Genomic DNA, 27,636 nt, shown 5'->3' on the forward strand with positions numbered 1-27,636 from the left:
TTTATTGTTCAATTACATACAAAGAACGCACTCACCCAATGTTCGTTTCACGGGAGTTTGTGAATGGCCATTGCGTTGCTGATGTTGTTTTTTCCTACACACCGCTTGCAAATGACCCTTTTTATCACAAAAATGACATTTGGTTTCCCTGAAAGGACAGTCTGTTGCTTTGTGGGCCTTTCCACATCGGTAGCATTTCTCCTGGTTTGTGGAATAAGACTGCTGATGTTTCTTTTGAGGACTCTTATTCCTGTTCTGCTGGACCTTGTACACCTGCTTGGTTTTGGAACCGTATACAGTTTCTTTTGCAACCTTTGCTGCGTCTTCAGTCTCAATGGCAACCTGGACAGCACGGGCAAAATCTAGTTCTGAGTCTTTTATCTTAAAAAGCGCCTTCAGAACCGCTTCATTGTTAACCGAACATATGAATCTCTGTCTCAGAGCTTCATCCTGTGGGTTGGTGATCGCTGGAAAATCACAGGTAGCTGCATCCTGGCGTATACGTGCTGCCAGCTCCTGGAGAGTTTCGCCTGGCTTCCGCTGCATATCACTCCAAAACTTGAAACGCTCTCTCACAATGAAAAGTTTAGGGTCGAACTGTTCCTTCATGAAGTCAACGATTTCGTCCATTATCAAGTTGTTGATATCTTTAGGCGGATTTTGTTGGGTAGCCAGATTAGCAAGTTGTTTGTAAACAGTAGCAGTCTGATTGGTCAGGAACACTTGTGCCATGCGTTTTTCAGGTACAGCATTAGCAGCCACAAACGTACGGAATCTTGACCAGTAATCAGGCCATAGTTCTGTCGCTGAATCAAATGCAGTAAATGGTGGAATCGACACTGTTGTTGAAGCAGCTGAAAAATAGCCACTAGAATCGCCTTCAACTTGTCGAGCACCAGTTTTAACAGAGCGTCCATATCTCTCTGATGTTGTTGCATTTGCTTGTCCATTTGTTCCCTAAACAATTTAATAAGTTCTACTGTCTGTTTTTCAGCCATTGTTATTACGATGAATAATTTTACGGTAAAGTAAGCATGTATCCTACCGGCGACGCCAATAAACTCTGTTATGTTTCCCTCGGACTGACTCGCAGAGATAACATAACGAGTTATACAATTTAATTATTACATTTATTGTTCAATTACATACAAAGAACGCACTCACCCAATGTTCGTTATGAATAAACAAAAGTCATGTCCGCCATATATATATCAATGACATTTTACTACGACAGTCCCACAAGACAACAACAATGAAACAATGAACTCAGACGAACCACATGACACACGGAACGTCAGACGAATTACATATCAAACAGTCCATATAACACTTAGCGTTTTGATAAAAGATCCATTTTTCATCACCGGTCACTCGTCTGTCCAAACAGGGCGAGATGAGTTCAGGAAAACGAAGAGAAGAGCAGATGTCCACTCGCGATTTGCGGTTGGCTTCAAACAAATCATGAGGCACCCATTTCCCGAGTTTTGGGACCTTTTCAAGCTGTTGAAGATGTTAATGACCAGTTGTATGGCTTGAACGAAGCTTGCTTGCCAATTCTTCAACTGAAACTGCATGAACTCTTTCAAGTTCTGCCAAAAGGATCTTGTCATCAAACTCAATTGGACGTCCTGTTCGGGTCCCATCTTCAAGGCTGAAATCTCCACTTCTGAATTTTACAAACAATCTTCTGCAAGTTCTTTCATTCAGGCACTCTTCCCCATAAACTGATTGAATATTTCGAGTTGCTTCAACTGCAAAGTTATCCTTTTTAAATTCATAAAGCATTATGTGCCTCAAATGCTCCTCAGATACTTCCGTGTTTGAAGAGCTATAATTAGTGAAATTTCAATTAGATTATCCTGCAAAATGAAATTTAATTAGTTTAAATACGTCCAAATACCTATAAATATTACTTGATGCCATTAGACATTCTAAAATACCGTAAAGCGTTTACAAATTGAAAATATAGAAGTCCGGACATTACTTATGGGATGACCTAATAAATAAACTAGATAGACATCCTATCATTAATTTCTTTCCAGGTATTTACGAGAAATACAAAGTTGTTGAGCCACAAGTCGCCACTGATCAAGCAAACACTATGATCAACAGCGTTCCAGTCATGACGATCTCATCTTTTTCACAGACACAGTGAGTTTTTTTCTTTTTAAGATAGAAATTTGAAAAAAGTATTTTATTAAAAATAGAACTCAATGGAAGATTTAGCTTATTTTGCTATCTTATCAGTAGTAAACTTAACTCTTTGAGCCCCGACATCCTGAACCTTATTTTACCATATACCTGGCACTCCACCGGTGCTACGGTATAGAGCGATGCTACGGTTTAGAGAAAAATAAGTCATCCACCAGTAAACTGGTGTTACGGGCTCAAAGGGTTAAGAATGATTTTTTGCTGTTTATATTCATAAAATCAATCGTTTATCAAGTTTTATCAACGATTAAAGTAAGATAGATGTTCGGAATACCCTTCATAATTTTAGCATTACTCATTTCCAACTTCGTTGTAAAGTAAACTACCTCTCATTGATTGCGAAAGCATGTCGAGATTAAGCCCCACCACCACTAACTAGTCAGGAGTTATATGCGGTTCGTGATCTCCGGAATGCATGTCTGATAAAAGCTTACCTTGAATTATTCTTAATAGTGTGGCACGCCTTAGATATGAATCATGTAACCTGTTTCTCGGAAAACAGTCGATCATACCTGTTTTTAAAAGTAGAAACGTTCGTATATGCTACTTTATTGTTAATAGAAATAAGTAGTTTAATCATAGTTTTCATTGCTTAAAGTAAATTATCATTGATAATAAGCAGATTTTATGAATACAGGCGCAGACATGTCTGTGTGGTGAAGAAGTTTGCTTTGCAACCGCATGGTCCTACTGCGTGACATTTTGGACCATTTTGGGCAATGCCTTGTGAGTGAATTTGGCCGACAGAAACTGTATGGAAGCCTGTCGTATATATATATCTTGTTTCAGTCATTAGACTGTGGCCATGTTGGTGCACGCTTTGAAGTGTTTTGGTCGAATGAATCAATCCTAGTACGAAATTTTTTAAAGGTTGGTACTTATTCTATGGATCCCTTTTGCCTAACCATTAGGTTACGGGGACGTAAACACACCAACACCGGTTGGCAAGTAGTGGTGGGGACAAACATATATAATCTCGCGCACGCACTCACGCACACAAGCACGCACATACATACCCACCCGTACGCACGCACAGACACGCGCGCACACACACGCACACACACACACACACACTCACACACAACCACACACACACACACACACACACACACACACACACACACACAACACACACAATCAGTCAGTTGTCCATAAATACGAAAAAAGCACACTAAATAAAATGTGAAGCCCTTTCTGGGAATGACGGATTTGTCTTCCTTTGAACGTTCCAGTTGTGTTCGAGAAGGATTAGTTTACGTTTGTTTTCCGCTCGCTAGTCATCAAGCGAAGAAGCCCATGTTTTCAACATGAATTTTTTATCATAAGGCACCGACTAAAAATTTCACTTTTTGAATTTAAGAAGGCACTCGGATCAAACAAAGTTTTAAAGATCCTTGCCCTCTCGGCCAAGCAAAGTTTGCATCGTCTGCTTCCGTTGGGGTGCGGCCGAAGCTGGTCCAGGAGCCTCCATGTAACCCTGTATGGCGTTCCCTCTTCTTTTAAAGACCAATGCCATGACGATGCTCCTCTCTGGGATCCTAAAAGAGGGCCCGTGGTTATTTAGTCGTAGCTTAAATGTGAACTCTGTTGTTCCAGCTTATTTCTGTGTATATGTCCCTACGTTGTTAGTGCTGCTGTTGTGTTGCTACCAGTGTCGTTGTTACTGCTACTGCCGGACACCACTTTTACTTCATAGATCATAGCCTCGGAGCTGCATCGACAGACTATTGCCTCTGTGTGGAGTTTAGGGGCATTCACTATAATTTTTTTTTACACTAGGATTGCATGAAAACCAAAGGACCTTACTGTAGCGCTTTTTTGTGCGTGTTAGGTTCCAGCATATAGGAGATATAGTCCTAATGCCCGCTGGCTGCCAAAGCCTCGTTGTAATAAGGGTCTGCAGCGTCAAAAATGTCTTTATTCTTACCGATCCCTTCACTAGGTTTTAAAGCACAAAAGGTGGGTGACAGGAAGCTTTGTTAATATACGACAGCCTTTCGTTTGGTTTGAGGTGGGACCTGAATGACCAGGTATCCAACAAAAAGTTAACTACAAGGAAGGTCCAAGGTCCCACGCAGTGTGACTAAACCCAATATGTATATTATATGTGTGTGTGTGTGTATGTGTGCGTGCGTGCGCATGCATCTTTGTGCTTTCCCCCGCCACGCTTGACAAACCGGTGTTAGTCTGTTTATGTCCTCGTTACCTTGAAGTTCGACAAAAAAGAGGCTGATTGAATAAGTGCCAGACTTAAAAGCAAATATCATCAGGTTGGTGCCCCAGTATGGCTGCAGTTCGATGAATGAAACATGTATATGATAAATGACACACGTTCTTAAAATGAATAAATTGATTTTCATGAATCTACACATTCATAAGAATCAATTTATTGATTTTTATAAATGCATAAAGTTGTAAAACTCTATGGTTACCAAACAGTTTTAGTGAGTGTATAGTTAATGCACTCACGCGCGCGTGTGTGTGGGCAAGAATGCACTGCTAATCTGCGATTTACAGCACCTTCAAAAGTTAAAGAGTCAAAAGTTTTTTGAGCCCTGTTCTACCATATAATAAAGGATGTGATGCAAACTGCATTATTATTATTATTATTATTATTATTATTATTATTATCACAAGTTTTGTTGGAGCTCCTGGAGTCTTGTATGCGTAGTAGGCTTACTTACTACCTGCAGCCTGCAATACCATGCTATTCGTTCTTTTCAGCTATCTAATACTTTCCTGAATATTCCGGCCGTGCCAAGGAGGCAAACCTTTTGTAATAGTTCTACTGGGCACTCTATTCCGATTTCCTTTATATTCATTCTGATGCATTCTAATACTGTTCCCAATGACCCAACAATAATTGGTACTGTCTTCACCTTCGTTTTCCATAGCCAAGCTATTTCGTACTTAAGAGGGTTGTATCTATTTACCTTTTCACCTTCCTTCTTGACTATTCATGGGTCAAAGGGGCATGGAGTTTCAACTATATAGCATATGTTGTACACCTTGTCCACCACCACCAGGTCTGGTCTGTTACACTCTATAACACCTGATCTATTTGGATTGGGAAATCTCAGAGACTTTTGCTAGTCTCCGACTCTGTCGTAAACGCACCTATAACTACTGGGATACATTTTACTTGCAATTTCCATAGTGTTGGTAATTCAATGGCTAGGTCTTGGTACTTTGTTATTTTTCTATACCTCTCACATTGATTTTTTTCATCATTTGGAACTGTAAAGTCAATTATCTGGCACTTTCTATTCTCTTTGTCTACTACTACTAAATCAGGCCATCTAGCTTGTATTACTCTGTCAGTCTGAATGTTAAAGTCCCACAACATTTTATATTTCTTACTTTCTAGTACTTTACTAAGTTCATGTTCATACCATTTATCAGTATGGTCAAATCCCAGCTTTCTACATAACTCTCAGTGGATTATTCTCTCTAGGTCGTCATATCTTTTATTGTATTCTTTCTGTGCCAGCATGCTACATTGACTTACTATATGAGTAACACTTTCCTCTTTTGATTTGGATAACCTACATTGAGAATCTACTTGTTTTTTGTCTATCTTTGCTTTTATTTGATTAGTCCTTAATGTTTGATCTTGTATTGTTCTAAACGAACTTTCAGTCTCCCTTTTCAGCCTTCCTATTCTGCAACCATAACTATGTAAATTTACTATTTTCTGCAACTACCTTTGGGAACCTACCTCCAATCAGATAGTTTTTGTTCTTTTTTTTCCTGTTTTTTTTTTTTGGTTTCCCTATGCCTTGCTGTGACTCTAGCAGCTCTTAATAAACTGTCTTCCCTATTACCTACATTGAAGTCTATATCTTCTCTAACTAAACCCACTCAGTCTTCTACTGATATTAGCCCTTTTCCACCTTCCTTTATAGGTAAGTATAATCTTGCTACTCCTGCCCTTGGGTGGAGTTCTCCATTCATATCGAATTCACATACAAGCATTCACATACTTCCCTTGTACACGCACACACATAAACACATATACTCACACAGAGTTGAAACGCTGTTTGATTTTTCACAGTAGAATTTCCATTATCCCACTACCAGTTTGCCTTCCTTCCTTATTCATCTATCAACCCTTCCTTTCTCATATGTTGTGACGGAGAAAAACACTAGAGTATTATTATAGTAGATTATTATCATTATCATTATTATTATTATTCCTTCATAACACAGTGTGGATAAAAATGCACCGGAGTCTTTAGTCATCTGTCAAGTCACAACAAGGATCTCAGACAAACAATACTTTCCTTAAGATGTGTGCTGTGCCCAATAAGGCTGCTTTTTGCAAGACATCAGTCTTGCATGAGATTACCAGTTGCCTTAAGAAGTTTTGAAGTTTCAATGGGATTGAGCCCAACGCTCCGACCACCACTGGTATCTTTCACATTATTTTCTCGCATTCCATGCAATCTTGTCATTTCCACTTTCAATTCGGAGTACTTGGTGATTTTTTCAACCTCTTTACTCACAACATTCATGTCATTTGGTATGGCTACCCGAATGATCTGGCAGTATTTATCTCTCTTATTCAATATGACAATATCTGGCCGATAGTGTTCGATTACACGATCAGTCTGAAAATCATAGTCCCAGAGTATCGTTACTTTTCCATCCTCGTGCATAACTTTACTTGGTACATACTCATACCAGTTCTATTATTATTATTATTATTATTATTATTATTATTATTATTATTATTATTATTATTATTATTATTATTCAGTAGTTTTATTTTTATAACGTGCTTTCACTTCACTACCGAGCGCAGCTCTGTGCGCCTTGGGTATGTGCTGTGGTTTGCTGTGGTGCTCTTATGTTTACTGTATTGACAGTGTTTTGCGTAGAATGTGTGCAGTACCCAGTAGTGCAATTTTCTGTATGTTATATATATTTGTAAGTCCTGCTATTTTTGTTATGTATTTGTCTGAATATTTTTTTATTATACCTAAGGCACCTACTATGATAGGAATTGTTTCTGTTTTTAGATTGCACATTCGAGTTATTATTATTATTATTATCATTATTATTATTATTGAGTGAGAGAGCAGCGCATGCCATCAAAGTGACACTGGGGTAAAACATACGAAGCCCATTATACCCATCATGACTACCCATCCGATAAGGGTACACCAGGCACATGCATCACAACCATATGTGCGCGACATGGTGATCTCATATCAAGATAAACAGCGCATGACCTCGCAGGTGGAGCCCAGTTAGAATTTTCTATTATTATTATTACTATTATTATTATTATTATTATTATTATTATTATTATTATTATTATTATTATTATTCAACGACTTAATACATTTTGTTAATATGATGACTATTAATAAATTCTATTGCGCAGTTATGTTTTTAGTCGTCCTACAGTGTAAAAATTCGCCAGACTAGACACGATAATGTCCCTATAAATCAAACGCTATAAATGTCCCATTAGACTGTGCGCTATGAAAACACTGTTAATATAAACTGTTTCTTTTAAACTTAATATTGTTATTTATCTTTATACTGGGGAAATTTATTTTATTACATGTATAACGCGTATGTATTTGATACTTGTATAATACAAAATAGCGTTAGAATACAAATTCAAAACCGAAGAAAACACAAACATTAGTGAAGAAAGACAAAAAAGAGGAAGAAAGAAAGGAAAAGAAAAGAAAAATCAATTCAACACTAAGTGCTTCTAATGGTCGCACACCACAAGGTCCAACAAACCTATTGAAGCAAGTCAACACGCTCACAGCATTACGACGGGAGATGGCGAAGCCAAGGTGTTGGAACAGCCAAGCACCAGCACGGGGATCATTTGACACCTCGTTAAAGCGTGTTACCAACGACAACAAAACAATTGCTGTTACCGGCTCCGCCCTTTATTGTTTAATGCAATTAGGCGTAGTTTGAAAGCTTCTTTAGTCTACTTTTGCTAGTAAATCCATTGATTGTGTAGAAGCTGTATCATTGGCTCATGCCTTTTGTATTCGGATGACGCGTCAGAGAAAAGAAAACTTGCGCAATTGGTTGAACTAGGACGTTGTTTTATATTGCACCAACAACGAAGTAGTCACTACTCGAGCACAAGAGCAGTGAATCACGTAGAAGTTTTAATCCAACGTTAATTTTTAAACAATTAGTGAAGGTTGTTCGCTTGAACTCCTGCAAAAATGGGTGTTCATGTGCTGATAGAGTACTGGTAAGTAATTATATATTTTTTGGAGTGGGGTGGGGTAGGGGGAACAAACCCACCACTAAGCAAAAAAATAAAACCTGATGTGCAGAGCACTGGTTTATTTCAATATCGTCGTTCGTAAATTTATTTTTAATTTACATTTTATATTTATATATGTATGTTTATATTTTGCCTATAAAAAAAATATTGCTTATGTGACTTAGATTTCTGTTCGAAGGTATAGACTAGCCTAGCTACGGCATTTCTAACTATTAAAGCAACTGAAATACAAAGTTGTTAAGCTACAAGTCGACACCGATCAAGCAGACGACTATGATCAAAAGCTTTCAAACTATGACCATCTCATCTTTTTCAGAGACAGTGCAAACATGGACTACATTATCTAATGCGACGTTTTACCTTTTTAAGATGGTAGGGTGTAGTATAAGGGAGATTTGACTGTTGTTAGCAAACAAGCGAAAACGTAGATGTTTCTAAACGCGTAGGGGTGTGATTGTAAAAAATTACCATATATTATACTTGCTGTACGTAATCTTTTATCTCTTACTCGTTTCTGTCATTAGACTGTGGCCATGCTGGGTTACACCTTGAAAATTTTTGGTCGAATGAATCGACTCTAGTATTTTTTTAAAGCCTGGTACCTTATTCTATAAGTTTTTCTTTTGCCGATCCGCTAAGGTACAAGTAAACACACCAAAAACCAGTTGTCAAGCGATGGTGGGGAACTAACACGCACAGAGTTTCAGTTGACGTGTCTACTTAACCCTATTGACGTCCAAGAACTGTTCCCAAGTGTCCTTTTGACACAATAGTCTATATCAGGGGTTTTCAAACTGTGGTCCACGGACCACAGGGGCTCCGCAAGGACAAGACAGGGGGCCCGTGGACAGCAAATACTTTTTTTATGGGCAATTTGATTTTATACATGTTTTTTAATCGAAATCTTTTAATTGACAATAAACCTATTTGTTAAATACTGTTAAATAAATAAATGTAAAAATATATGTTATTTTAAGCAAATATTTATGTATAAATTTCATAAGCGTTTATAAGGGGGTCCCTAAGGTAAAGCCTGAAATATAAAGGGGTCTGCAAGTCAATAAGTTTGAAAACCCCTGGTCTATATTAATAAAATTTTGACGGAAAAATCAAACCTTGTGAATTTTCTGAAAGTCCTCTCCCCATCCCCCAGGTTCGTTTGCGCCAATTTTTTTGTCATATTCGTTTTTCTCACAGTTGTTAAAACCCAAATGGTTCTTTCATGTCGCAAATGTTTCTACTCGAATGCACCGTCTCTAAGCAACTAAATACTTGTCAAACAAGTACGACTCTGAAGTTTGTTTTGAATTTCATAAAGGCTTCATGCATGACTTGCTACTAGCTTTTATAAATGTACGTGAAAACAAATGATTATTTATAAATATATTTCGTCTGTTAACTTACACTAAGTTTATATATATGCATGATTGCATTTTCTTAAAAAGATTTTCAACATTTATCATATGTCATTCTGTCTAGCTAATTATCTTTATGGATTTCTATGTATAAGTGTATGTATGTACACACACACACACACACACATGTATATTTATGTATGTGTATATATATATATATATATATATATATATATATATATATATATATATATGGCGGGAGGTAGTTTCACTACATATATATATATATATATATATATATATAGTGAAACTACCTCCCGCCATTAGATACAAACTACTATCGCCATTACATACAATCTTCTCATTTAAATATAAATAAATGCGAGCGTAGTAGAGAACCCATTCCTTGTCCATCACGTGACTGATCATTATTCGAATCGGCAACTTCTTCGAACCGTTCCCGCGAGAACGCAAACTGACCAATCACGGCCCCTAATAAGGTCACGTGATGGAGTAAAATTCTAAAGGCATTTGGAGCCCTCTTAACGCTATATATAGATCAACTCATACCCAATAATTTGTCTCGGTCCAGTTTCTCTTTGAGAACTGTTCCGTGTACCACACGACAGCAGCAGCAGTTCCAGCGACCACTTCAACAGCTTCGTCCAGCCACGATGACCTCCGCCGTCGCCACATCAGCAACAAGAGTCTACTACTACTATCCAGCATCATCATCATGACCAACACGATTCTACGAGCACCTACCAAGCAGCCTCTACGCTACCAGCGTCAACACGATTTACTATGTACACCAAACCAAACTCCGCGGCACATCTCTCTCTTCGATTCTGTTAGGTGACTCAGCTTCACCACGGTAAATAAACAAACAAGAGTTCTTAAACAGACAAGAAATTCGCAGCCAGCGATGAACATCTGTATAACAAGAATCAAGGCCCTGGCATCGACGCCAAAACACAACTAGTGATAAGCTCTGCCATACTCAGCCTTTCCTTACTTTCACATACAGAACTTTTCCTATAGTGTACTAACGAACTGGTATAATTGTCCACGTGTTATTGACTCTCTTTCTATCTGCTGTAATAATACACATACACATACATACTTTTCTTTGTACGACGGCCTGTCTTTGACTATGTTCTTATATGTCGCATTCACACTCTCACACAGACATACATCTTTAACACTACAATAAATATATGTTATTCATCTAATACGGTTGTGGTCTTTCATTACTGGTCATCTATGTTATCGTCGTATAACATTATGTATATCATCCATCTGATATATATATTGTGAGTTCGGCCGTGTGACTCGTTTAAATAAAAGGAGTCCTCTGTTTTTCCATTCGTCACCATTTCTCCTTTTATGAGTTCGCACGGTCGTCCCTTACATATATATATATATACATACATATATATATATATATATATATATATATATATATATATATATATATATATATATATTGAGTTTATGTCCACTTCACCTTTAGCAAGTAGTACATCTTCGCTAATATCGATGTATTCCATCATAACTACCTCGCTGGTTATAGGGGAGGTGGCAAAGAAGTCCACTGGTCCATTCACTGTCTGTGTTCCAAGAAGACACTTTTGAACTGGTCATTCAGTACATACACACATATATTTATGTATGTATATGCAAGATTCTTGATGTGAAATCCTGTGTTGAAACAGATATATATGTATATATGTGTATATATATATGTATATATATATTTATATATATGTATATATATATGTATATATGAATATACATATATATATATGTATATATGTATATGTATATATGAACATACATATATATATATATATATATATATATATATATATATATATATATATATATATATATAATAGAGAAAAACCACTATTAAATAAGTCAATAATGAAGAATATATATATATATATATATATATATATATATATATATATATATATACATTCTTCATTATTGACTTATTTAATAGTGGTTTTTCTCTAAATTATATATATATATATATATAATTTAGAGAAAAACCACTATTAAATAAGTCAATAATGAAGAATGTAATTCATACCCTCTAGAAAATAAAAATATCATAAAAACCTTATTCTAAAAATCAATAAAGTGCATAAAAGAATAACTAGTAAATGATATAAAAATGACTACACACATTTCGTGGCTATATTTTCAAATAGATAACTAGTAAAACCAATTCGATTAATAATCAAATCAATCTACAATTAAATCTATGCAGGTCTAAAATAAAATTAAAATTAAAATAATAATAAAAATATCAATGTACGTATTGTAACTTATAATAAATATCAAATAAATATATAAAAGAATACTTGTTTTAACAATAAATAAATAAATAATCGAAAAGCATTTAACAATATTTCTTAAAATAACATCATAACTTATCTTATCGAAGAATTGCTGTTAAACTAAAATTTTAAACGTAATATGTAGAACTTAACGTTTATAAGAAATATATCGTGTGAAAATACGGTGTAAATAAAAAAAATATGGAATAATGAGATGGAAATATGTATTTAAATCGTTTAGATGACATGATGTATTTTAGATGTGAAAATAAAAAAAAAATAACTAGTATATCATTTACTTGAAAATTTTAAAGTCTAAATAACTCAAATCTAAAATACGTAAAATACATTATATATTATATACGTAAATGAAGCTACATTACAATAATTAAATCTATTTTCATTAATTAATTAATTTATTTTATAAACATCTTAGTTTAATCTTATTCTAAATATGTAATATATCCTTTATAATCTCGTGCTAATTTATACACATTCTACTACTACAAATCATAACTACAACAATTAGTAATATAAAATAGGGTTTATATAAATACATAAATTAGCTAAACTTATTATATAAATAATTTAATTTCTGTCTACATTGAATTTTTCGTTCATCTAGGGAATTAATCAATTTTTTATTATCAGTTAATAATATCTCCTTAAATTCATTAGTACATAATAAACAAAAAGCATTACCTATTCGATAAGATTTAGCCTTACAAACTATCTCCCAATTTAAATTGTACATAATATTTTTACATTTTAGTTCCCATATATATTTACTAAGGCCATAAGAATGAATTAAATTTCTATTCTTAAAAGAATTCATATGTTGAGCCACACGTAATTTAATTTTGTTAGAAGTCGACCCTATGTAAGTAGTATTTAAATTATAACCATTCATATTGTTATCATCAAGCAAAGTCACTACACATTTACATACTACATCCTCCAAATTACAGTTATTATTAAATTTACATTTCTTTTTATCTGTACATGTACAATTAATTATGTTCTGGTTTGTCTTATTATTATTGGAATAATTACTTGATTTGTTTTTGTAAAACTTATTAAGCTTCAATTTATTTAAAGAAGAAATAATATTACCAACATTATTAGTAACCAACTCCAAAATTATCACTAGAAAAAATGTTATTATATTTTTTATTATCTCTAAGGAATAACTCAATTATATTTATAAGTTACAATACGTACATTGATTTTTTTATTATTATTATAATTTTATTTTAGACCTAACGAGTGACTATATTTTTGAATAGATTTCATTGTAGATCGATTTGATTATTAATTGAATTATTAATCGAATTGGTTTTATTAGTTATTAATTTGAAAATATTGCCACGAAATATGCGTAATCCTTTTTATACCATTTACTAGTTATTCTATTATGTACTTTATTGATTTTTAGAATAAGGTTTTTATGATATATATATATTTTTAGAGGGTATGAATTACATTCTTCATTGTTGAAAAAATTATTTCTAATAAGGATTCATCATATTCATAAAAATCAGCCAGAGCAACTAATAAGAATATGAAAATGATATTTGAGGTGTTTCATTATAGGTATAAAAATATACCATAAACACGTAAAAAAAAATGAAGAGAAAATGTTGAATCAGAAATAGATTTATTACAAAACTGGATTCAATGCATACATACATTTCGAAAAATAATGCAAATATGTAAGAAAAAAATTCTAATCATAGTAATTATAATTAGAATTAAATTTATGCATTGTCATTCTCATCGGTGTGAGGAATCTTTTGAAGAACAGCAAGAAAGTTTAATAAGATGAAATAGAATAAAATAAATTAAAAATAAAATAATAGGTGCAAGAGTGGCTGTGTGGTAAGTAGCTTGCTTACCAACCACATGGTTCCGGGTTCAGTCCCATTGCGTGGCATCTTGGGCAAGTGTCTTCTACTATGGCCTCGGGCCGACCAAAGCCTTGTGAGTGGATTTGGTAGACAGAAACTGAAAGAAGCCCGTCGTATATATATATATATATATATATATATATATATATATATATATATATGTGTGTGTATATGTTTGTGTATCTGTGTTTGTCCCCCCAACATTGCTTGACAACCGATGCTGGTGTGTTTATGTCCTCGTCACCTAGTGGTTCGGCAAAAGAGACCGATAGAATAAGTACTAGGCTTACAAAGAATAAGTCCCGGGGTCGATATGCTCGACTAAAGGCGGGGAAAAATCAGATAATCTACAAACCAAGTTGTGAAAGGGAAAAATGATGATAACAATAATAATAGTGAGAGAGATGTAAAAGGAAAAAGAAAGACATCAATGTGTATGCAAGTCTATATGTGCATTAAAACTATAACATTAGAATCTCACGGATATGTTTTAAAAAATATTAACAGGTTGAGACGAAATACAATGTAAACAAGGCTATGTGTGCCTAGTAGAGTACAACATTACAATTTCACTAGCAGAAAAAAAACCCATAGAGAGTTATACGTATACATAATAATATTGAAAAGTGGGAAAAAAAATGTATAGAGAGAGACAAAGATCAAAGACAGGGTAGGCCGGTGTGTTCGACAGAGGTCCCCCACTAAAAAAAAAAAAAAAAAGCCTGGGTAGGGGAGACAATCCAGTTTTAATCTATCATTCTGTCTATAATATCTATATCTTAACTACCGTGACACCATAACATATTGTGTATCATATTTGCACAAGCACTAATATGTCGAATGTGTTTATTTATTTATTTATTTATTTACATGTATATGGTAATAACATTTTTCTAAGGAACATTTGTGTTCAAGAAAAAATCCACACATCTGAATTTGTCATAGGTTAGCCTACCCGTAGAAATGTGACTTCCTTTTGAAATTCTCCCTGAGCAAATACTCACTTGACTGGTTTCGAATATGAGAATTTGAATTGAATTTTATTTCTGTAATTGAATTGATTGGGTGTGGGAACAGATGTAGTCAGGAATTTCTCTGTATGAATTTGAATGTATTTAAATAAATAACATCTGAAAGTCAATTTTATCCATTTTCTCATTCATAAAGTTTTTAAAATACCTATATGTTTCAATGATAATCTAACATACTTGATTTTCACTGAATGCTGATATAAACCAGAGAACTGGGATGCTTGCATCTCTTAAAGGAATTTAGTTCCTTGTCTTAATAAAATACATACACATATATATACACATACATACATACATTATATATATATATATATATATATATATATATATATATATATATTCTGTTACTCGTTTCAGTCATTTGACCATGGCCATGCTGGAGCACTGCCTTTATTCGAACAAATCAACCCCAGGACTTATTGTTTGTAAGCCTAGAACTTATGCTATCAGTCTCTTTTGCCAAACTGCTAAGTTATAGAGGAGTAAAAACACCAGCATTGGTTGTCAACTGATGGTGGGGGCACAAATGCAGACACACAAAGATATGCAGTTGACTTGGTGCTCTGCTACCTCCTCTAGTGTCTGGTCCCAGTGAGCGTCGTCCTCCAATAGTCCATGCTTGGTGCAGGCTTCTCTGTAGATCATGCAGATTTCCTCATTGTGTCTTCAGAGGTCTGACAGTGAGCAGCAGTAGATGCAAAAAGAAGCACTCCTGCTGATTAGGGTGCACAGTGTACACCCACTCAATGGCCCCACTTCTGAAGACAGCATATTCTTCCCAGCCCCCAATGCGTGCTCCTTGCTTGTGTCTCTTCCATCTATCGTGTGCCCAGTTATAGTACACGGGAACCTCAACATACAACAGTGTTCAGGCAAACAGATCACATTGGCATAATTTGAAGAAAGCTGTCAAGTGGTTTCTGGTGGATTCAGAACTACGTTTTGAGCATTGTCTTCAGTGAAATATACACACTGGCCATTTTCAAGATGTACAGATAGATTCACCACTTTTGGATGCCACTCATAGATTTTGAAGCCCAGGATGCCCCACATTGCCTTGTTAGAGGAAATACACCTACCCAACTTATATTGCTGAATTTCATCTCCTGCTTGCCTTCCTGTTCAAGTCTCCAAACCACCATATCTGAGCCCTTATTGATGTATTTACATATATATTTAATACTTTTTATAAAGTTGCATGACTCAACATTAACATGGGTCTGCAATGTTTTAGACAGCAATGGGTTGTAGGGCATGATCCACCTGTTGTCAATTTCCATCCCTTGACCATTAACTTTGAGCTTGATAGTGTTTCCACCATACACACACACATACATACACGCACATATGTTTTGACCCTGACAATTCTTTGTTTTACAAATGATCATTGCTCTCATGTGTGTGATGTTTGTTTCAAGTCTGTTGTGCAAGACATATCTGGCTTTGAGTGAATATTACTTCATTTCTACAACCAGATGCATCTGGTTGTAGAATATCTGCTTCAACAATGATTTCCTTCAGACCCATAGAAAGAAGGAAAAATTGATGTTAAAGTGTTGATATAGGCACACACATACAAACACCAAATAGGAAAAATGATTATTTCCTTTTTTCACTTGAACTAATATGATATTTCAGTTTATCTCTTAAAATTTACTCTTGCTTTATATATGTCCATAACCTGTTGTCATTGTCTTTATTCTAAAACTGTATATACTTTTATTTTACAGTAAGTCTTGAGGTGGACAGAGTAGGATGGAAAAACTTTCTGAGCAGATCCTCGCACACTTTCCTGAAGCTGAAATAAAATCTATGGAGAGTCCCACTAGAGGTAAGATTTATTCTATTATGTTAATACTAGTAATAATGAAATTATTGTATACAGTGCTCAGGTGCACTACAACTTGTCAAAAGTGCATATGAAGCATACATGCAGTAATGTACAAATGTCTGGAAAGTGAACAGTGTATGAGTCAGATACATGCTTGCATGTGTATAGAGGGGAGAAAATCAGGTGTAGTGTTGGCGAATCTCAGGAAGCATGGAAGTTTTGAAGGATGCAGGGCTCCGACAACTAACAACTGATGCTGGCAGTTTGTTCCATACTTCAGCAACTCTTAGTGTGAAAAAATGTTTCCAAAAGTCATGGGAGCTGTGCTGTTTTCTGACTTTATAAACATATCCACGGGTGTTAGACGGGTGGAGTTTGAAAAGGTGCTCAGAATTATTGTTAGTAAGATGGTTAATAATTTTATGGGTGTTATATATCCATTTTGCATTATTCTCACAGATCACTGAGATAAATAGTAATATATCAGGATATTATGTTTGAAAAATTAGAGTTCCATACCTTCATAAGGCAATGGGAACCTCTGGGTCTTGAGCAGAGTTGTTAATTCTGTAGCAGAGATGTGTTTTGTCAGAGTAACAATCTTCAGCCTTTTAGCATTTAAACTAGCCACACTAGTTTTGTTTGTACTGGCTGCATCTAGTCTAGCACACCTTATCTAAAATTAATCTAAAAATAAACAATTATGTTATTGAAATCTGAAAGCTATGGCATAATGCATGATTATTTCAAAACAATTGTAGTAACGCCTGCGCATGCGTAGTCTTACGCATGCGTAGAATTAAACAAGCAAGCGTTTCCCGCGCAATTCATTCTCTTTCTCGCTGGCCAGCGATTGAGCATGGACGTGTGTTTAAGCTGTCTCTCTACATCTTTCAGTCTTACACTCGACAGCTCGTTATTCTCACCTCTAAAGATGTATAACTAAGGATATGTATGTTTACCACCTAAATAAATGTTGTTTAAGTTGTTTAGTCTGGAGTTCAGCGTCACGTTGTATTCTTTAATTTTATAGTAGAAAGTCAGATATACAATCTAAAGATGTATAACCCACTTTCTACTAAAGTGGTGACCCCCGACAAAGCATGGACTCTGGACTACCAACTTATAACTGGTGAACCTCGACTAAAGAACAAATACGGCCATGGAGACTGAACTAAACATTACCAACATCTCCAAACATAGTCAACACGACTCAACAAGCGCGTTTTTTTTTCTCGCCTCTGTTGGAGTGGATATTTTCCACTCACGATAAACAGACAGGAATTGCAGCCTGCGACTTTCCAATTGTGTACTCAAAAAAAAAACTTGGTATAAAACTCTCGTGTACTGACTTTTTAACTGCTGTGATATCTCACACACATATAGACGGCCTGTTTTTTATTATGTTCTTATATGTCGCATTTCACACTCTCACATACACATACATTTTTTATGCCACACATTAACTCTTGTTATTCATTTCATACGGTTGTCTTTTCTATCGTCTCATTACTGGTATTTACGAATTCACTAATGTTCGTAGTATAACGTAATTACTTGTATATCATCTTTGATATATATTTTGGTGTTCGACCGTGTGACACGTTTAAATAAAAGGAGTCCTCTGTTATTCCATTCGTCACCATTTCTCCTTTTTGAGTTCGCACGGTCGTTCTTTCATCTTGGGTTAAGAAAATTTTTCTTCGAGGTTTTCGCTAATGGTCGTACAGAGATTTGTCTGTCGATCGTTCTGTAAAAGCGTACCTCTTCAAACACTCATCACCAAACAGCCTTTTCGCCACCAGCGTCGTGCGCCAACCAAGATTACCACCGTGACGACAACAATTACTACTACCAACTACAAGCATTCCCCCCGACGTCGCCAAGTTTCAACTGACTCATTACCACTGTCAACATCATTACCACCACACATACAGAACACAGCTATAGCAGTTCCTGCGCGGACGTCTTCATCAATGTACTCTATCTTGGTGTTTTGGGATTTTTTCGCAGTCTATACTACAGACACTTTCACTTGTTCTGTGTTTTTTTTCTCACACACACACTTGTGCACTCATACATTTTCTTTCCTTTCAGGGAAAACAAACGCTCAGACTTTTACATCGCGTGATTCCAGTTTCCTGGACAGTTGTCATCACGGTTGTTTTGTCATTGTCATTTCATTTATACGTTGCATGCATGTATTTCACAGGTGTACATTTCATTTCTTTGAATTTTCTTTGTGTGTGTTTGTACCACATCTTGTGGGTGGTTTTTCAGTGGCCATCCTGCCTCAGGCGTTCTAACAGATTTCATTTATCGTGCGTTTCCGCTCTGGCGAGGGAGCTCTGTAGTAACGCCTGCGTATGTGTAGTCTTACGCATGCGTAGAATTAAGCAAGCAAGCGTTTCCCGCTCAATTCATTCTCTTTCTCGCTGGCCAGCGATTGAGCATGGACGTGTGTTTAAAGCTGTCTCTACATCTTTCGGTCTTATACTCGACAGCTCGTTATTCTCACCTCTAAAGATGTATAACTAAAGATATGTATGTTTTACCAAGTAAATATATGTTGTTTAAGTTGTTTAGTCTGGAGTTCAGCGTCACGTTGTATTCTTTAATTTTATAGTAGAAAGTCAGGTATACAATCTAAAGATGGATAACCCACTCTCTACTAAACAATGTAAATAATTAAATGTTACAGATGATAGAGTAATATGAATGTTAAAGGTTTAAAATGAATAAACCGTTTGGTGTGTAGTTTACAATGAGAAATGATGTTTACAACTGGAATGATGCTGATGGACTGACGATAGGGAAGACAAGACGTTAGATTCATCTAATTAGAGTAGCTAAACGGAGCTTCATAGACAAAATTATCATAATGTGAGATAATATTTATTTGGTTTATTCACTGTTAAATGAGACATCTTTGGCATGAATTTAGGAGTTACCATTGATAAAACAAATAATAAAAGCATTCAGGCTTGGAAATGCTTGATAAAACTGGTAGAGAAAATGAAAATATTTTAGAACATCAAATCTATCAGAAATTACAAGGATTTTATAACTACTAACATTATTGAAGAGTGCAAATGTTATTGAAAAAGCTGCTAAAAGGCAAAGACACTACATGAGAAGATGAGTGAAGTGATGGGGTTCATACATCAGTGTTTCAGTGACTGATGTGAATGTTATGTACATACTATATTTATTATATATAGCTTGCTTATCAAAATTTATATCTAATCTAAATTCCAGACTATTCACTACATGCCTGAAATGCTGAAGCTATGTAAATATTTAAATATTTATCTAAATTTGAAGGCTATCTCTCACATTGAGGATAACAGTTGATTTTCAAATGATAAAAATATTTATTTTAACTTCAAATATTGTTCATATGCCAATGTATATTTTAAATTTTACATAATATCTACATTTAGAATTCAATTTATATGTACATGCCTGTGTAGTTAAGAAGTTTCCTTACCAACTACATGGTTTTGGATTAAGTTCCACTCTGTAGTACCCTGGGCAAGTGTCTTTTACTATAGCCTCAAGCTGACCAGAGCCTTGTGAGTGAATTTAAATGATAGAAACTGAAAGAAGCTTGTCATATACATGTGTGTGTTTGTATTTTCTTGCTTTGCTATTGTGCGATGGTTATACATTAGCATCACTGTCATACAAGCAATGTTGTTTGTTTCCTATATTTGGTGAAAATATGTCCAGCTATGGGTAAATATTACCTTACTTGAAAACAGGTGAGTGTTCATGACAAGAAGGGCATATGGTCATAGAAAATCTGCTTCAATAAACTCTGTATGATCTATGTGAACATGGATAAGTGAATGTTAAAATGATGATGATGAAATAATCATTTTTAAAAGTTAAAATATATTATGCATTGAGAACTTACAGAAAAAAACAATTATTGTAGAAATCATCATCATCATCATCGTCGTTTAACGTCCACCTTCCATGCTAGCATGGGTTGGACGATTTGACTGAGGACTGGTGAAACCAGATGGCTACACCAGGCTCCAATCTGATTTTGCAGAGTTTCTACAGCTGGATGCCCTTCCTAACGCCAACCACTCAGAGAGTGTAGTGGGTGCTTTTACGTGTCACCAGCACGAAGGCCAGTCAGGCGGTACTGGCAACGGCCATGCTCAAAATGGTGTATTTTATGTGCCACCCGCACAAGAGCCAGTCCAGGGGCACTGGCAACGATCTCGCTTGAAAGTCCTTACACATGCCGCAGGCACAGGTGCCATCACGATTTCAATTTGCTTGCCCCGATAAGTCTTCGCAAGCTGAGTTTCGTGTCCAATGAAGGAGACGACATTGGCATGGGTGCCAGTCGTCGAATTTAACTCGATTTCGATTTCACTTGCCTCAACAGGTCTTCGCAAGTGGAGTTTAGTGTCCAATGAAGGAAGGTACGCATAAGTGAAGTGGACTGACTGAGGCCTTAGATTTAGGTCTCACTTGGCTTGCCGGGTCATCTCACGCACAGCATATTTCCAATTGGCAGAGTTTCTACAGCTGGATGCCCTTCCTAACGCCAACCACTCAGAGAGTGTAGTAGGTGCTTTTACGTGCCACTGGCACGAAGGCCAGTCAGGCGGTACTGGCAACGGCCATGCTCAAAATGGTGTATTTTATGTGCCACCCGCACAAGAGCCAGTCAGAAATGATGTATAAAATTTAAACAATATAAACAGACATGAAACCAGGGCAGCTCCTCAGCTGACCAGCTTCTATCAAACCATCCAGCCCATGCCAGCATGGAAAATGGACAATAATTGATGAAGATGATGATAATTTTTTCATACAATAAAGATAAAGGAAGCTCATATAGTTTTTATAGAATATTTCAGCCTCCAGAAAGCTCTAATAGGAACAAAGATACCACAATGGAAGAAATGTCATTATTATTGTTGTGAGGTATTTGTATTCATCACTAGGTTCTTTTGCAACCAAAATAACGAATAAAATTTATTGTATTCATTCAGTAAAATTGATGTGGGTTTTACAATTTTTACATTTTTAACCTTATCGGAAACAAGATTTCATGTTTGTAGGTTTTATAATTTTATTGGCTAATGTTATTACTTATTTTTCATTCATTACACAGCATGTAAATATTTCTTATTGATGCCATCTTATATTTCAGGTGCCTTTGAAGTCTCTATCAATAGCGTCGTGGTTCATTCACGGATCAAATCTGGCTCATACCCAAACGCTGATGAGGTCAGTTGTTCTATTTCATTAATCTTTTGTCATTTCAGGTTTTAGATGTGCATTCTCTTTATTTGTTTATTTTTTGGCATGTCTGTGAGGTAAGAAGTTTGCTCCCCACCCACATGTGTGTGTTTGTATGTTGGGCCTTACAGATGCAGTGACAGGTGACCAAGACCGTTGGCGATATACTGTGCTGGAGAAGACCTGTCAAACCAAGTGAGATCGTAGTCATGGCCAATGCCAGCATCATGTAACTGGCACCTGTACTGGTGGCACGTAAAAAGCACCCACAACACTCTTGGAGTGGTTGGCATTACGAAGGGCATCCAGCCATAGGAACCATGCTGAAACCAGATTGGAATCTGGTGCAGCTCTCCGGCTTACCAATTCTTAGTTAAACTATCCAATCCATGCCAGCATGAAAAACAGACATTAAATGATGATGATGATATATCTATATATCTATATACATATATACATATTTAGAAAGAGAGAGAGATTTACAATTAAAGATGCTTTTGATAGGCAGTCTCAACACCACATTTTTCAGTTGTAGCTCATGCTGGGGCTTTAGTGGTAAACCATACCTGTTACATTATGTCAGTTGATGAAAACTCCTTGTATATACTGTGTGTGTGTGTGTGTGTATATATATATGTATATATCTTTTGTCTTTTACTTGTTTCAGTCATGAAACTGTGGCCATGCTGGGGCAATGCCTCGAAGGGTTTTAGTTGAACAAATCAGCCCTAGTACTTATTTTTTGTTAAGTCTGGTACTTATTCTATTGGTCTCGTTTGCCAAACTGATGGGCTTCTTTCAATTTTTGTCTACCAAATCCACTCACAAAGCTTCAGTTGATCTGAGGCTATAGTTGAAGACACCCAAGGTGCTACACAGTGGGACTGGACTGAGAACCATGTAGTTGGGAAATAATAAATTATATAATAGATTACAATATAAATCCAATTATGAATCAAAGATTATAAAAATATAATCTTTGTTTACAACATTCTTTTACATTGTTTTACAATATTCTTGGGCTGACTAAAACCTTGTAAGCGGATTTGGTAAACAAAAACTGAAAGAAGTCTGTTGGGCGCATGCACGTGTGTGTATGCATGCACGCATGCATGTGTGTATGTGTTTGTCTCTCACCACCCTTCAAGGTAGTGCCCCAGCATGGTTGCAGTCCAATGATTGAAGTAAGTAAAAGATAAAAGATAAAACAAAATAAATCAAATATCTGTTCACAGCAATTTTTGTTTCTGTGTCTATAGAATTGTCTGAATATTTTAATAAAAAGAATTTTATAAAGGTATTTTACCTTGAAGACATCGTGATAGTATTCAAACTGTTAAGAACAAATATACCTGTGCTTCCAAATAAGTTGTCTTGTTAGAAAGCTTATTCTATAAATCCGTTCTCGTTTAAGATTAAAAAAAAAAAAGGAAATGTTTAAATTTACTGATCTGCAAGTTCCATGATTAAAATTCCTTATATTGTCTCATTAGCTACCATTTTAGCAAAATCTGTAAGCGAAATGATTATTTCTTATGTCCAGTAGACGCAGGAGTGTCTGTGTGGTAATCATAGGCACAGGAGTAGCTGTGAGGTAAGTAGCTTGCTTACCAGCCACATGGTCCCGGGCTCAGTCCCACTGCGTGGCACCTTGGGCAAGTGTCTTCTACTATAGCCTCGGGCCGACCAAAGCCTTGAGGGGATTTGGTAGACGGAAACTGGAAGAAGCCCGTCGTATATGTATATATATATATATGGGAGAATATACAAAAAATAACAACAGACGAGGACAGGTGGTGTAAATAACAAAAGTATATATTAGTATGACGCTCGGGAATACGGAAAGTCTTTGACGTTTCGAGCTACGCTCTTCAACAGAAAGAATACGGAGACAAGGAGAAAAACACGGAGAAAAAAAATTGAATAGTGTTCAGTCAACGGTCAATCATATATATATATATATATATATATATATATATATATATATATATATGTATGTATATGTATGCATGTGTGTGTATATATTTGTGTGTCTGTTTGTCCCCCAAGCATTGCTTGACAACCGATGGTGGTGTGTTTGCGTCCCTGTAACTTAGTGGTTCAGCAAAAGAGACTGATAGAATAAGAACTAGGCTTACAAAGAATAAGCTCTGGGGTCGATTTGCTCGGCTGTAAAGGCGGTGCTCCAGCATGGCCACAGTCAAATGACTGAAACAAGTAATAGCCACAAGGCCTGTGATTTTAGAGGAGGAGAGGGCTAGTTGATTATATGACCCCCACCCCTTGACTGTGCTTGACTGGTATCAACCCTGAAAGGATAAAAAGCAAAGCCAACTTTGTCAGAATCTGAACTCAGAATGTTAAGCTAGAAAAATTGCTGCATAGCATTTTGTTAGGTGTGCTTATGCTTTTGCCAGCTTGGTACCTTCTTATGTCCAGCAATACTGATTTCAAACGATTTCATCAACCTCAGTGCCCAACTGGTATTTATTTTATAGACCTCACAAGGATGAAAGGCAAAGTTGAATTCCAGTGGAATTCAGACTAAGAACATAAAGACAGATGAAATGCCGCTAAGGATTTTGACTGGCATGATAAGGATTCTGCCAACTTGCCGCCTTCTTATGTCCAGTAATAATGTTGACTTTACTGAAGACATTGAAGACTTTATATATATATATATATATATATATATATATATATATATATATATATATATATATATATATATAAAACAAATAATAAATGAGTATATGCATATATACATACAAGTATGTGCATATCTGCATCTACCTGTATATATAGGTGCATATCTGGGTACAGGACATTGCAGACAAAACGTAGACAAAAGAAATAATAATAACCAGAGTACAGAAAACACACAGGCCACATAGAGAATATTTTCCTTCATCAGCTACCCCCATTCTAACACAGGCGTTTCAAAGAGTAGGGCATATATATATATATATATATATATATATATATATATATATATATATATGTGTGTGTGTGTGTGTGTGTGTGTGTGTGTGTGTATATAATAAACTTATTGTATACAGTGCTCAGATGTACTACAACACTTCAGAGAAGGTTGCCAAAAAAGTGCATGTACAGTACATAGAATAATGCACAGGAAGTGAACAGTGAATGAATTATTAAAAAAAAAAAAAGGTGGGGGTAGGGACATGAGGTGTACTGTTGGTGAATTTCAGGAAGGATTGAAGTTTTGAAGGATGTAACAAATGATGCAGCTAGTTTATTCCATGCTTCAGCAATTCTGAGCATGGAAAAATGTTTCTGAAAGTCATGGGTGCTGTGTTGTTTTTTTGGCTTTTGTAAGCATGTCCACGAGTGTTAGACATATGGAATTCAAAAAGGTGCTCAAGGTTGTAGTTGAGAAGATGCTGGATAATCTTGTAGGTGTCTACAAAGTCAGTGATTTAATGTATGCAAGTCCAAGGGAGAAAGATGTTCAAGGTATTGTAGATATCTGATGGTGGGTATTTGTCTGGTTTTACATTTCTGAATAGTTTCCAGGAGACTGTTATATTGAGCAAGATATGGGTTTTGCTGGATTATTTTGTTGCTATTAAAACTCAGTGAATTGGCCTATTGAGACATAAGTATCTTTGTCATGTATACAGTGAAGTACCAATGGCAATATATGGGATATTTAGTGACTAGCTGTGACATATTTTAACTAAACATACTATACTCCAGAATAGTCGTGGTGCTGACACAACTTCACTACTATTATTCTTGATCATATTTTATACCCTGTAAATTTAGAATTGATTACAGTAAGTTCTTATTTTTAAAAAGAAAAATCAATTGTATTCATTTTAAATTTCTATAGTATTTTATGCTTTTTTTTTACAGATTACAAAATATATGCGAGATGCTCAGAACAGAATACCATTCAAAGCAGCTCCTTAAACCTATTTGGGCTGCTCTACTCTATATCTGCTGCAATTATGTTACACTTTGAATTCTGATATTAAAGTCACTTCTCTCTTTCTAATTAATATATGTTAAAGGCCTTGGCTATCTTACTTCTTTTCTAAATCCTCGTGGTTCAGACATATAGATATGGACTGGTTCACATCCCAGTATCATAATAAGTTGTACAACCTGTCTCATTATGGCGAAGATATTTATCCAGTAGATTTTGCTACCCTTACATTTTCACTCAAGCAATATTTCTCTAATCAGTTAGAACAACAAAAACAACAAGGCTGTTCAACTGACTGAAAGAGTTCACCTTGTTCATTGGTGAGATATTTTATGAGGCTTGCCTAATAATGTATGTTGTAGGTGGTAGCTACAATTTCTGGTTAATGCTGAGCAATCTAATGTGATATTGATGTTTATGTTTGGTGTAAAAGGCCATCCTTAATTCCATGTGACCTCAAATATATCTACTGTAGTTGACTATATAAGGAGATACATGGGGAATTTTGAAAGCTTCCATTCATTTGCTTCTTCATATATTGCTCCTTGTTGCTCAGCATAAAAATCTATCATTTCAATTAATTGAGTGATCTAATTACTGTCTGATGAAGTGCTATTTGGCTTAACCATGTGGATTTCTTTTCTATATTCTCTTTCTTTTCCTTTCCCCACTTCCTTGTCCCCTATTTCCTATCCATGTTATCCCTTCTATTTTTTTTTCACTTTCCTACTTTCTCTCTCATCTCCATTCTCTGAATTTCTCTTTTTCTTTACATCCTTTTGCTCACTTCAGTCTCTCACTTTCTATCTTTTTTTCCCCATCTATCTACTTCATTCACCCAATTTCTGGATCTTCTTTTATTTCTCTCTCTTTCTCTTAGTTTTTTTCTTTTCTTGCTTTCTTTCTGATATTCATTTTAAATATCTATGGTATTTTATATATTTCTATATTTGTTCCTCTATTTTTTTTCTCTCATCTATTTTCATCAATATTCCTCCTCCTATTCCTTAATTTTCTATTCCCTCTGTTTTCCCCCTCATTCTGTATATCTTTCACTTTCTCTCTTCCCTCAATTGCCAACCCTCCTCACAATCTCCATCTCTGTACTTTGCTATGTTACCTAATTCCTATCTATTCCTATTTCTGTCTCTCATAGATTCTTCAGCACTAATAATTTCCTAATATATCACTCATAAATTTTTTGACCAGCCACAAAAGTTGATAGTCAAGGTCGAATTCTAAAATTATCCTGTCTTTCTTTTTTCAGGATAACAATTGTTATCCTGAAAATACTCTGTAATGATTCTTTTAAAATTTTCATTTGACTTTCTTACTGGTTATTTTCTGGCTATGAAAACACTGGTTTAAACATGTCAACCAGAGTTGGATAAATTCTGATGAATAACCAGTAAAAATCTTGACCGAAAATTGTTTGCTTGAATATTAAATCTTAAAAATGCTA

General features: G+C 35.4%; 1 protein-coding gene and 1 long non-coding RNA gene across 3 annotated transcripts; one reads left to right on the top strand and one right to left on the bottom strand.

Annotated features, from left to right (window-relative positions):
• Positions 1-12: 12 nt before the first annotated feature.
• Positions 13-9,717, bottom strand: LOC149132020 (uncharacterized). The gene is made up of 2 exons (XM_089365971.1): positions 9,598-9,717; positions 13-1,828 (listed from the first exon to the last, which is right to left on the bottom strand). The coding sequence occupies exon 2, from the start codon at positions 730-732 to the stop codon at positions 13-15; it is 720 nt and encodes a 239-aa protein (XP_089222097.1). The 5' UTR covers positions 733-1,828; positions 9,598-9,717.
• LOC106877868 (uncharacterized) lies at positions 7,002-27,636 on the top strand. 2 transcript variants are annotated; one of them, XR_016244960.1, is made up of 4 exons: positions 7,002-7,140; positions 16,854-16,954; positions 22,134-22,210; positions 26,102-27,636. It is a non-coding gene; the product is annotated as an uncharacterized LOC106877868 (long non-coding RNA). The 2 variants fall into 2 exon arrangements; XR_001410425.3 differs by lacking the exon at positions 7,002-7,140 and adding an exon at positions 8,290-8,446.

Source organism: Octopus bimaculoides, chromosome 18 (genome assembly GCF_046866305.1).
Source record: "Octopus bimaculoides isolate indiv1 chromosome 18, ASM4686630v1, whole genome shotgun sequence".
NCBI lineage: Eukaryota > Metazoa > Mollusca > Cephalopoda > Octopoda > Octopodidae > Octopus > Octopus bimaculoides.

Excerpts from the sequence above, each read along its gene's own strand:
- LOC149132020 (XM_089365971.1), bottom strand. The coding sequence starts at position 732 with ATGGCACAAGTGTTCCTGACCAATCAGACTGCTACTGTTTACAAACAA.